The sequence below is a fragment of the Pieris napi genome, chromosome 9, assembly GCF_905475465.1.
Source record: "Pieris napi chromosome 9, ilPieNapi1.2, whole genome shotgun sequence".
Taxonomy (NCBI): domain Eukaryota; kingdom Metazoa; phylum Arthropoda; class Insecta; order Lepidoptera; family Pieridae; genus Pieris; species Pieris napi.
The window spans coordinates 5,078,362-5,090,710 of NC_062242.1; the positions used below are offsets into that span (position 1 = coordinate 5,078,362).

At 30.1% G+C, this 12,349-nt stretch overlaps 1 protein-coding gene and 2 long non-coding RNA genes across 5 annotated transcripts in view; 2 read left to right on the forward strand and 1 right to left on the reverse strand.

The window, feature by feature from the left end:
• Positions 1–1,711, forward strand: part of LOC125052334 (pyrokinin-1 receptor-like) — a 45,820-nt gene extending 44,109 nt beyond the window's left edge. Inside the window, exon 6 of one of the 2 annotated variants that reach the window (XM_047653112.1) lies at positions 141–1,711. In XM_047653112.1, coding sequence (XP_047509068.1) covers positions 141–341 — 201 coding nt within the window. In that variant the 3' untranslated portion in view covers positions 342–1,711. The remainder of the gene's footprint in view (positions 1–140) is intronic. The other variant, XM_047653113.1, reaches the window with a different exon arrangement.
• A 7,000-nt stretch (positions 1,712–8,711) lies between these two features.
• Positions 8,712–9,343, forward strand: LOC125052437. The gene is made up of 3 exons (XR_007117447.1): positions 8,712–8,753; positions 8,857–9,109; positions 9,300–9,343. It is a non-coding gene; the product is annotated as an uncharacterized LOC125052437 (long non-coding RNA).
• Positions 9,344–10,138: 795 nt separating this feature from the next.
• LOC125052695 lies at positions 10,139–11,600 on the reverse strand. 2 transcript variants are annotated; one of them, XR_007117475.1, is made up of 2 exons: positions 11,282–11,600; positions 10,139–10,168 (listed from the first exon to the last, which is right to left on the reverse strand). It is a non-coding gene; the product is annotated as an uncharacterized LOC125052695 (long non-coding RNA). The 2 variants fall into 2 exon arrangements; XR_007117474.1 differs by having other exon boundaries at positions 11,273–11,600.
• Between the last annotated feature and the right edge of the window lie 749 nt (positions 11,601–12,349).

Consider the following 12,349-nt stretch of genomic DNA (forward strand, 5'->3'; position numbering starts at 1 on the left):
TGCATTTTAATTCCCTTTATGTTAGTCAAGTTTACTGAATTAATATCGTCGAACGTCAAAAATTCTAACGTCTCATCTAAAAATAGTCTGAAATTTTCCCATTCTGATAAGATAAGGCCTAATAAAGCTTTTTATTGCAGCGAAGAAATCTCTCCATCGTGAACGAATCGCCAAATGGGACTTGGGTGTGGCCACAACCGCGTAACGAGGTATCCGATTCCTACACGTCACCTCGAAGTATATCCAACTCAAGCCTTCATGAATTCGACCAAGAGCTAAGCGGGGAAGAACTAGCCACTTACATGTATCAAGTTAATTGTAATATTGGGGGATTAACCTGAGACACGTTCGTTTAGACTCGCGTCTAAACTTCCCAATTGGACATGATTTATAGGATTTTGACCCTAACTGGTATATCTGTGATATGTATATACGAGTGAATGTGAATGTTTAAACTGAAAAGGTATTGAAATTCGTTCTTCTTTAGATAAAAACCTGTGTTTCATGTTTGGTGAGAATCATGGAGGCTAGGATTTAGAGACAAGTCTGTCAAGTCTAAGCGCGAACATACTCTGATCTCTCAAAATTTCTGTAATTGCTATTTATTTTACCTGTTTATAGTTCACACTAATACTCCGTATTGGTACTCTAATTTATTTATGATATATGTTTATAACATACTTTTAATACAATTTTTTAAAATATATTTTGTGTATCTCTCTCATGTAGGGGATTTTTATTTTATTGGTTTTTGTACTGTAAATAAAACAATTTATTCAAAGATAGAGTTTTCAAGATTGAAAGCAGTGTCGGCTTAGAGATTTGCAACCCTTGTCATAGGTTCGAACCAATAAACTTTCTGTCTAGATGTGCTTTTAACACTTGCTCGTTCTCTCAAGCCTTAGACCCAAAAAGTCGACGGCATTTGTCGAGAACACGGCTGTTCAACTTGCCTATAAGAAAAAACAGATTATCACTAAACAGATCTGTATCTGTAACCTGATGTGATGAAGATTATAGCGCCATTGTTTATTTATGTATGATTTTTTGTTAATGTATCTACTCATGTTACTTTCTTTGAAAAGGCAGGAAGGTCCTACCTTTTCAAGTTCAAGTTTATGAGTTATCTCTGATTTTTAGCTTAAGTATATATTAATTTACTATTATACATTAGTATTGTAAATATTATTAAAATCACAATTTAATAAACCTAATTTGAATAAAAATATGATTTAGAAACGGCGGATTTTAAGTTAAAGAAATGGAAAAATATATTTAAAAACGTTTGTTTGAATTTTAATGAGAAAATTGTTATGTTAATTTATATGTTAATGAGGAAGGATTAGTATGGTATAACTAAAGTTTATTATGCTTAAATAAATGAGAAAGGCGACCTTGTACTGTGTACATCGTATATGTTATATTAATAAAAAAAGTATCAAATTGTTATACCTAATGTGACTTATCGTTGGATAATGTAAATAAAATAGGTTAATTATTGTATTGTTTCTTATGAGAGTTTTTAAAAAGCATAAATGTAATAAAAATCTAGATACAAAATATATATTGAGTAAGTAAGTGTCGTTAAATAAGTGCGCTTGTAAAAGGCATCTAGTGAAAATTAAATTATTTTGATTGTTTCTATGTTAAGTAAAAAGTAACGGTTGATGAAATTTTTTATATATTGTGTACAGTTAAAAAAGTTATGACAAAAAAGTTTTATCGTTAAATAAATGTTATTAAAGGAACACTTTTAATTGCTTTTTCTTTTTATAATATGTTTTTACAACACAACTCATTATTAGTCGTATTCTTAATGCTAAATACCATGGAAAAGTACTTGTAGGTCTAATGTACTTACGATGTTACAATTTCTTGTCAAAAACGTCAATTTAATTTCTACATAATTTTATTCAAACGACTTTGGTCGTGATGGAATATGTCTCCGACACCTATTGGTGTTTGTTTTTTATATAACCCTTTAGTATTATGATCAATATTCTGTTCTAATCTGAAACGTATAGACGTACGGATTCGTTAGAATTTAAATCCAGGACATTGGAGAACTAGATATAAACACAACTTAATTCCTGACTATTAGTAGTACCTGAACGTTAATTTAAATTGAAATAAAATATTAGTATGTATGGCAAAGAAGGTCAAATGACAAGAATTAAAAGGTTATCGTGCTTTGTGCGACTGCTGGAATCAGACATGAGTTGACTCTAAAGGCCGATTTACATTATCATTAGTGTTTAGGAGAGTGCTTTAGTATAACTTGAAAGGCAAGTTCTTTAGCGTAGCGTTTACTAAAGCAAGTAGCGTTTACATGTTTCAACTAAAGTACTATCCTAAAGCACTCTCCTAAACACTAAGATAATGTAAATCGGCCATTAGGAACGTAATAGTAACTTAAATATTTACACTTATACACAAAAGCCACTAGATCCAACCACTAAAATATCACAAAAAGTGCAAGAAGAACATTAGGCAATTGAAATACTAAAATACGAGAGTTAGGCAGTCGATACTCAATACGTGCTATGATCATAATGATATATAGAGAAAGAAATCGGGATCATATTTCACAGATTAATGGGGTGAGTTCTGAAATATCTGTCGAAACACTTGTGTCATTGAAAATAATCAATCTTGATAATTCATAATACCATAGGATATCGTATGATAATTATCCTACTATTAATTTGCGACGCATATAAAATATAATTAATTTAAATATGGTATTAACTCATTTCCGCCTCAACCGAGACATTAACATTCTGTGTGAAAATTTTTAAGGTAATAATAATTTTAGAATAAACTTTATATTAAATAATGTATTGTATTTACCAAGTACTTTGATAAATATATATCATATAATTATATTTTATTTTTAAAAGGTCATTAATCTGGACTCGAATGTAGCGTACGTACTTCGTATTTTAATTAGACATTTTTGAAAATAATATCCATATTTTTAGGATATTTTATATTTTTTGTTCATTAATCACACTATTTAGAATGAATAGAGTCGACATGAAAATGGCCTAAGTTTTGTCTCATCTAAATGACGATAGTGAAAATATTATTTCATGTAAAATCTACCGGGTTCGAAATCGAACCGTATGTTATCGAACTAAAATTCAATAACTGTACTCATAAATCTTTCACAATAATATGCTGAATTTCAATAAAATGCAAGAAGTTTCATCTAAAAGCGTTGCCGCAATGCAACTGCCTTTTACTTTGTGAGTTGGAATATAATAAGGTTTCCTTCGTTTAGTATTTTACTTTTATATAAAATTCGAAGACGAACATGTTTCATAATACCATGGATTGAAGAAGGCCTTTTATTTTAGCCTTAACTGACTGCTTAAGCGAGTTAGCATTTTCGAGTAGACGTAAAAGTTAATATCTTAAGAAAGTCACGTACCTACTACGCTCTAAATCGAAAACATACAAGTTTAACTAAAGCCCATTAGGCATTTATTGATTATTATATGAATAGTGACAGAGAAAGTGCATGATTATCATAACAGAATAGATAAGTAAGGAAAATGGAGGCGTAATTAAGCTATGATTCCCGCCATTTCACTCATGCATCAAAGTGACTGATACAAAATTCGTAATGTAACCTAATTTGTCTATAATATATTATGTAGTCTCTAATCTCATATAGATACATAATGTATAACCTCCAAATCCCCTGCAGCTTTAAGATGATAATAATTAACTATGTACACTGTGAACAGCATCCCCAAGATATAACGGCTTAATGTCAGATTATTCGCTTCCGTAACAAAATGTTATGACGGTTAGGAATTATGACCACATAAGTTATTACCCAAAAGGTATATAACTAATGATTTCTTTCAGGGTACAAGTAGACTTTTTAAATAATTTATTTACTACATAGGATTTTTGTAGGAAGAACGGTGTACTTGACCTGCATCCTGAAGGGAGAATCTTCTACCAGTATAACTGACAGGCCGGCTCGAAGCCCCCAGTATTTGTACAATCCTTAGCTGTCGGATTAACTTTGTTAGCGCTGTTCAGGGTCATTCATCGCAGCCATTGTAGTCGCCGTTTACAGTCGCTACAGAATGCTAAATTAAGAGCAATGTAAATTCCTTTGAAATACTAAAGTGAGTGCCGGCGACAATCTCGATAAGTTTTATAAGTGTCATTGTGTATTTATATAAGTTCATTCGATATATGCCTTTTACTTTTAAATCATATATGTAAACCTCTTAGACTCAAAGGTGGTAAATATGATATACGAAATACATACGATAAATAGCTAAATTAACGCCAAGACTAAAGTATCCCTTAAGATTTATTATAGAAGGCTTTTTTAGGAAATCCGACACATTTATGGCGCCCCATGTTCTGAGCCATTACATTTTATTGCCATTATTCAAAACAAATATTATTAAGAAAATAATAAACAGATAATTTCCTAGATTTAACTCTAAACTTAGGTGAATTTAATATGCAATTTGTCAGTGCCATGTGGGGGACGACCCATGTCCCGAAATGAAGGCAGCATGACCGACGAAATGACATGTAAAACGATCTCACTGCTAACATAAGCTTATATGCTTGTTAATATGTAATTTAAGCTATATAGATACAGATTTACTAGTACAAATCCTTTTCTCAAATCCTTTCGTTTAGTCTTTTTTTATTAACTGATCATTGCTCTTTATAAACCTTCTTTGACTTTCAAACTAAAATAATTATATCACCATACATTTTATTTTAAAGCTCGGATAAAGGCTATTTATTTTAGGTACAGATTTAATATTTGTATCTAGAAATAAGATCGTGACATTTCCAACGCCCAGTATTTGCTAACCCAAAACCTAAATCAAACTTCTTGAGTATTTTTGACTCGTTACTAGAAAGATAGATTTATGATGTGAATAAAATGTTGCTAAAAGTTAAATTGTTGTACGCAAACCGAAAAAATAAATCAGTGGCGCTACAACCTTGTTAGGTCTGGGCCTCAGATTTCTGTATCTGTTTCATGATCATTTGTTAATCTAATAGGCAAGTTGGTGAGTAACAAAAGGGTACCTAATAATCTTTAACCATTGCATAAATCATCAGATAAGGTCTCTTAGTATTTAGTTAAAAATACTCAAGATGTTTTATTGATTGAGGTGTCGGGTTAGAAGGCACTGATCGATGATTGACATCCCTACAGAAATAGATCGAGGGAGAGTAAAAGTCGCGCACATTTGCGATTAATTAATTTGAAACACTAGTAATACTTGTAATACAGTTTTATGGTAATCGATTATTCGGTTCTATGTAGAGGTATATGACATACCATAGATCTACTTTATTCGTTACGCTGTATATGAAGCATGTTTTGGATTTAATGAATTTTACCATTACTTGTTTAATTGAAGTAAAACTGTAGCTACAATAGGAGTACACAATAAAACATAGTGCTTAGTTCACTATAGAGCTGCAGAACTTTGATCGTTACAAAGGATAGGAAAATATAAGTGGCGATCGTTCGTGAACAAGTTCTCATTATCGATGTAATATGATCAGATTCTCCAGGCTATTGGACAGTCTCCGACTGATTGCGAAACTTCTTAGTAATGACAATGTTTGTTTGTTGGATAATGTGTATAGTGCTGAACCTATATAAAGAATCAATAATATTTTATGTCAAAACAAGCAAAAGCCTCACTTTTTTGTGCATGGTGTGCTGGAGTGCCACAACCACCGGGATGGTTTTCGAGGCTGGACACCAACAGCCATCGAGAGTCCCCAGGCTTTCCGCTAAAAAGCCCTTGATATGTATATAAGAAGTAGCTATGTAATTGTGATTTTAATTGTTACTCGTGTCATATTCACGCTAGCATTAAGTACACAAAATAAAGCTTGACAAATGAGTTTGACGAAGGTATAACTTGTTAACGAATATTTAATATTGGTCTAAGATCCCGATATACAACGACATTCACCGAGATGCTTATTTAATGAAACGTATTTTATATTTAATTTAATATGTCAATAAATATAATTAAAATACTCTGGACTGAAATTTGCTAGGCAACCCATATGGATTATATTTATTGACATATTAAATTAAATATAAAATACGTTTCATTAAATAAGCATCTCGGTGAAGGTCGTTGTATATCGGGATCTTATACTATATAAGAAGATAAGATTCTCACACGGTGGCGCTTAAAACAGTGGTAAAGTAATGGTGGAAAACAGATGTCACATGTCACCTATTCTAGCAATGCACACAATCTTTAACAATGTAAATATCAGTTTTTAGTCAAACAGCGCCACATTGGCGTGATTGCCACCGAAATTATTCCAAAATCGAAGATCCAAATATTGTATCAAACATAACTTGTACAATTACGTAAACGACTCTAGGTAATGGCAATAGAAAATTTTTAAACTATACCAATCTCTATATTAACTATATAAATTAGAGAGGCACATAATTCGAATATATATCTTGAAAGCCATAATTTCAACACATTTCTACTAAACATAAGCCCAACGGAAAACCACGGTAAATGGCCAACCTAATAATGTTTTCAATAGAAATAATACAAAACAATAACCATAATTTTCCATACAGATATTAATCCTATTTTCTTCGTATTCACAATCATAATTACGTGGGAGATTTGAATAATGTATTCTGTTATTATTTCTGCCTATTTGTGTAAACCAGAATTAGAATGTAATTACATTTTTAAATGCGAAATTATCTTCGTCAATACAAGATATAAATGACTTCTTTAACATGCTTTTTAATGACAATTTGAACAAATGTTAATTGCTTTAGTTTCTAATTATTAGAATTTCAAAAATTTAAGAATATTTTTTATTATAATTTTAACTTTTTTATACAAAAATAGTATTTGTACGTTTTATGGCGCTTTTCATATCAGCCCTATAAAATCTCAACTCTGTAAAATTAATGATTCAATTCATTAATTTTACACCCATTCACACTCACTCATTCTTAATTTGTAACACTATATTTCTTATTATTTTTTATTATTATCTTTTTTTTAACTGTTTTAAATATGTACAACGTAATAATTGTTTTCTAGTTACCCACAACACAGGGCCTCCCTAGTGTGGGGACTGGCGATATATGAATTCTGTCACAACTCTTTTGTCATAAATAAAGTTTTTATTATTAATAATTATAACATTATTCATTATCTGGTAATACGTCAACTTAAGACGTAACAATGTCACAACAGTATTAGCTCAGCGACCTATCCCGGCTGTGGACCACTGGACATTTCGATCTATGTGCATATTTAACACTCGTTCGTACGGTGACGGAAAACATCGCGAGGAATCCGTCTTAGATCCGTCTTTATAAATGTCTTAGACCTAATAGTTCGTCAGCGTGTGTCAGGCACAACAGTACATCTACTTGTCTATTCAGAAAGAAATACATCTACAAGAAATACAAATACAGAACTACAAAGAAATACATGTATCATACAACGGATACAGAAATCTTAGACCAAGGTGCAACACTGGTTTTTTTAAAAGATGCAATTTATTTTCAATATCATCCTCTCGGGTTACGTGAGGTGAAAACTCAATATAGAAATCTGAGAAGAAAGGAGGAGGAGGAGGAAGGACAAAAATACTCTTAGAAGTGCCTTAAAGGGCGCATTCTCTGATAAATTATTTATTTTGTATATTGTAAATAATTAGGATTATGAAATTACCTGATCAACCTGTTGTGTATATATCAATTCCCAGACCAGAAGTTGAAGCGTTGGTTGCCGTCCTTATCATTGATGCGATCGTTTTAGTGTTTGATTTTTACATATTCTGAGTCACACATATATGTATACATTACCCCAAAAGACAAACTAAGACAAATACGGTGAATTTATATCTCTATTTGTGATCCTAAGTTGGCCGCAAATAATTTATACATGGCATTATTTTAGTAGAAACAGATGTCTTAACGTTAAGAGAACGCAAAATAATTGCAAATTTGGATTTTATCTCTTCAAACATTATTCTTATTCAGCCCTGCGATTCTGTAACTCACTGTTAATCCGTGAGTCCACTACGCAGTAACAGCGCTCCCTTCGTCACTGACGTAATTTTTGGAATCTCATGGTATTCTGTTAAGAAATTTTACATTACGTCTTGATAAGTGGAGGCAGGTAACCTAGTAAGTTGTTGTCTATTAATATCGTGACAATTGACTCATTTTATTTTATAAAAAGAGTAAATTGTCAAAATTTTCATCATACATAAACAAAATATTTTTAATAAAACAAAATAGAGAACAAAATGGTCGACGTTTGAAATAAAATTAATAATATTAAAAAAAAGATAAACTGCCCTGCCATTCTGTAACTCGCTTCACACACTCTCAGCGCTGAGTTTTGCTGTCAAATCGTTCGTTTCGGTGTCATGTTACAATTTGGTATTCTGTTAAACAATAACCGCGACAAAAGCGCCGCCCAAATAAGATTGTTCACATTTGGAACTAAAATTTGGCACTGCTACACTTACGCTCCAAAATTGTTGGTATTTGGTATTCTGATACATACCATTTGACATCTCATCTCATTTAAATGTACATTTTGTACGTCAAATTAAAAGTTGCTCTTCCCTCGCTGAAATCGTCATTTACCAGTGAGTTAGCCATTTTTAGCGAAGTTAAAACTTGTTTTTATGTGAAAATATTCTAACATAGGACAATCTATATGTATCTTGGGGTAAGTTTATAAAATAATATTTATCAATACAGCATTATTTTACGAAAAAAATTATATATATAAACATTAAGCTTCGTGAAATTGAACTTTGTTATTGTTACAGAAGGCCCGTTTCCACTTTTAAAGTTTAAACCTCTATTTCAAGAAATAAATGATGTAATCCATTAAAAAATACTTAATATAATATCTATAGATGGCGAAGAAAATGTAGGCACGAAACGACCAATTGGTTTCTCGGCGTTGATTATTATCGCTTTTTTCCAATACTCAAGAAATTATATGGTATTGACGAAACCTAGAACATATGCTGCTGAGATGAACGAAGAGTCTAGTAAATACTAAATAGATGATCTAAGGTAAACATTTTGATTACTTTAGCATTCAAAATATAATTTTTATCCAAGAACCAATTTTTCGATGCAGTCTTGATCATGTCTTGTCTCCAGCAGAGATAAGTCGAACAAAAAACGATAAATAAGATAGGTAAATATTGTAATATATTTGTATTTTTCTACTATACTAAAATTATAAATCTAATAATTTCAGAGATCCCCAAATGTTCAAAATTCCTGATAGAAAAATACATTCTGCCTTTGAAGAAGAAGAATATTACATGTGTATCATACAACAAGGCCCCTGGATATAAAAAGACACAATAGTGCAGACATTTTCAAATTATTGAATTTCGACTATCCTTCGATTTATAATAAATGATAACACAGTACAATTTCGGTTCCTATATTTTTATAAAATATATTGATATAACATTAAGGTTTTGGATAAAAACATTATTCTGCTTTACACAAGTATGAAATACCATCATTACATACATGATGGTTTAAGTACTTATTAAGCTTTTTTAAATTTATCGTTCATAACTATTACTTTTTACAAACTAATTAGAAAATATATTAAAATAAATATATTTATCTACAAAATAAAGTAGATGTTATTGATTAGCTCTATGTGAGGCTGTGTTTTAATTAGTTTTTATTATACTTAAGTTTGTTTTACTGAAAGTTATTTTGTAGTGTGTTAAAAGTTTACTATAATCATTAAATTAAATGTTTAAAGTTATTATATTGTTCTTTTATTCACCTATAAAGTAACATGGCTTATATATTTTTCATTTCAGCTTAGCTATGTATTTAACTCGGTTACTACGTTTTCTATAGGCAGTCATTAAATAAGTGGTAGATTTAATTAATCATTTTATTAATATAATATTATTAGATACAAAAAAATTATTATGAAGTACACAATTATCTTAAACACGGTAATACAATTTTTCATATAAAAATCATAGTTGTCCAAACTGCATTCAAAATAGATTAGTGGTCTCGGTTTAATATCTCTTCTTAACATTTCAATAATTGGTCATTTTCTTCCTCATTCTTGACAACTACCACTGATGGCTGTAATACAATGATTATCTGTTAAAATTGTAAATAGGGAAATGTGGTAGGTCACTGTACTGACACAATAATATTGCATAGCAATTTAATTATTGTAAAGTTAAGGTAAATAATAAAAAAACTTGCATAAAACACACAAAAACTTATATATGGGATATCTTTGTATTTCTAAGTAAAGTATCTTAAAAACATGTTTGATAATATTATAACTAAGCCAAATATTATTAAAAGTTTTATGGTAACAAGGCTTAGCAATTTCGCACAGTATTTGATTCAGTACTATGAATAAAAAAAATCTTGAGCAAACCTATATTTAGACTCAAAAATCCAAATCCAAGTATGTACTTTAAAAACAATTATTTATTAATGAAACAAATCCAAGACCCATAAAGGGTATGTTTAGTTTTAAAGTGTAGTCAGCAGCAATAACTATCTTTTGATTGCTTCATTAAATAAGTTATGGCAATGTTGTTTCCAACATTTAAAATTAACGTTGATCACTTGAAATGGTATGAATTTGAGCAATTGAAAGCTTATATTATATTTGATCCAACATACCTAACATGATTATTTATACTTGTATTCTGAAATCTGAACAATTAAATTAAATTCAACTTGATCAGTTAAAATTAATACTTCTTATATTTCATGAATGGAATTTGAAGTTAGGAAACCTAAAAATATTTTTTTATTTGACATTTTTAACCAACAATTTCATTATTCTTTACAATGTCGCTTCGATTTAACCTATTACATTTGACTTCAAATTTGCCATCAAACAAACAAACTTTGTTAACTGTTTTACTAGTCACTACTTATTCCTATTTATTTACTATGATAGTTATTATATTTCTAAAATAGTTTTAATAGAATTCAGTTTTTATGAGTGTTAGTAAAAACATAGGTAATATTGTTGTTGTGTGTTTGACCTCTGAATCACTTAAAAAGGTTGCAATAGTAGTTTCATGGCATCTAAAAAGTACCAACACTTGCACTTACACAAATGAATAAATATATAAACACTAATTTTTCTTCTTTATAGATAGGTACCCTTTTATTTTATAATTACTCAACAAAATATTATATGAAAACATTGGTATTAACCTTGGTTACCTTTAGTAACATTTTGAAAATTTAAAACACCTATCCATCCTGTTTACTTTGAATCCGTAGCCCATTTGCTGAGAGAATCACTTTTAGCGTGACATCATCTTTTATCTTTTTGTTAAGATAATATTCTTAAATTTTTTACAATATATCCAGATGTTAGGTATCCCTTGTTTCGTGCTGAAACATAATTAATATTTTTAAGTTTCTGTCGCTCATATACACCACGGCTGGTCAGTTGTCGGGTAAATACGAAATATAAACTCTTAATTGGAAGTTATAAACAAAATACGTAACTTACGATTGACTAATAAATAAACTCACTACTTACCTTTAAGCGGCCCCATTGCCAGATGGGTTTTAATAATTTTCCTCGCTATTCTATTATTTTCCATCAGATAAATCATTTTTGAGATATTTTCACGGTTTATCTTTTTTTTTAATATTTTTTTTAATTCAAACGTCGACCTTTTTGTTTTATTAAAAATATTTTGTTTATGTATGATGAAAATTTTGACAATTAACTCTTTTTATAAAATAAAATGAGTCAATTGTCACGATATTAATAGACAACAACTCACTAGGTTACCTCCCTCCACTTATTAAGACGTAATGTAAAATTTATTAACAGAATACCATGAGATTCCAAAAATTACGTCAGTGACGAAGGGAGCGCTGTTACTGCGTAGTGGACTCACGGAATAACTATTATTTTATAAAAAGAGTTAATTGTCAAAATTTTCATCATACATAAACAAAATATTTTTAATAAAACAAAATGGTCGACGTTTGAATTAAAAAAAAAGATAAACCGACAGAAACTTAAAAATATTAATTATGTTTCAGCACGAAACAAGGGATACCTAACATCTGGATATATTGTAAAAAATTTAAGAATATTATCTTAACAAAAAGATAAAAGATGATGTCACGCTAAAAGTGATTCTCTCAGCAAATGGGCTACGGATTCAAAGTAAACAGGATGGATAGGTGTTATAAATTTTCAAAATGTTACTAAAGGTAACCAAGGTTAATACCAATGTTTTCATATAATATTTTGTTGAGTAATTATAA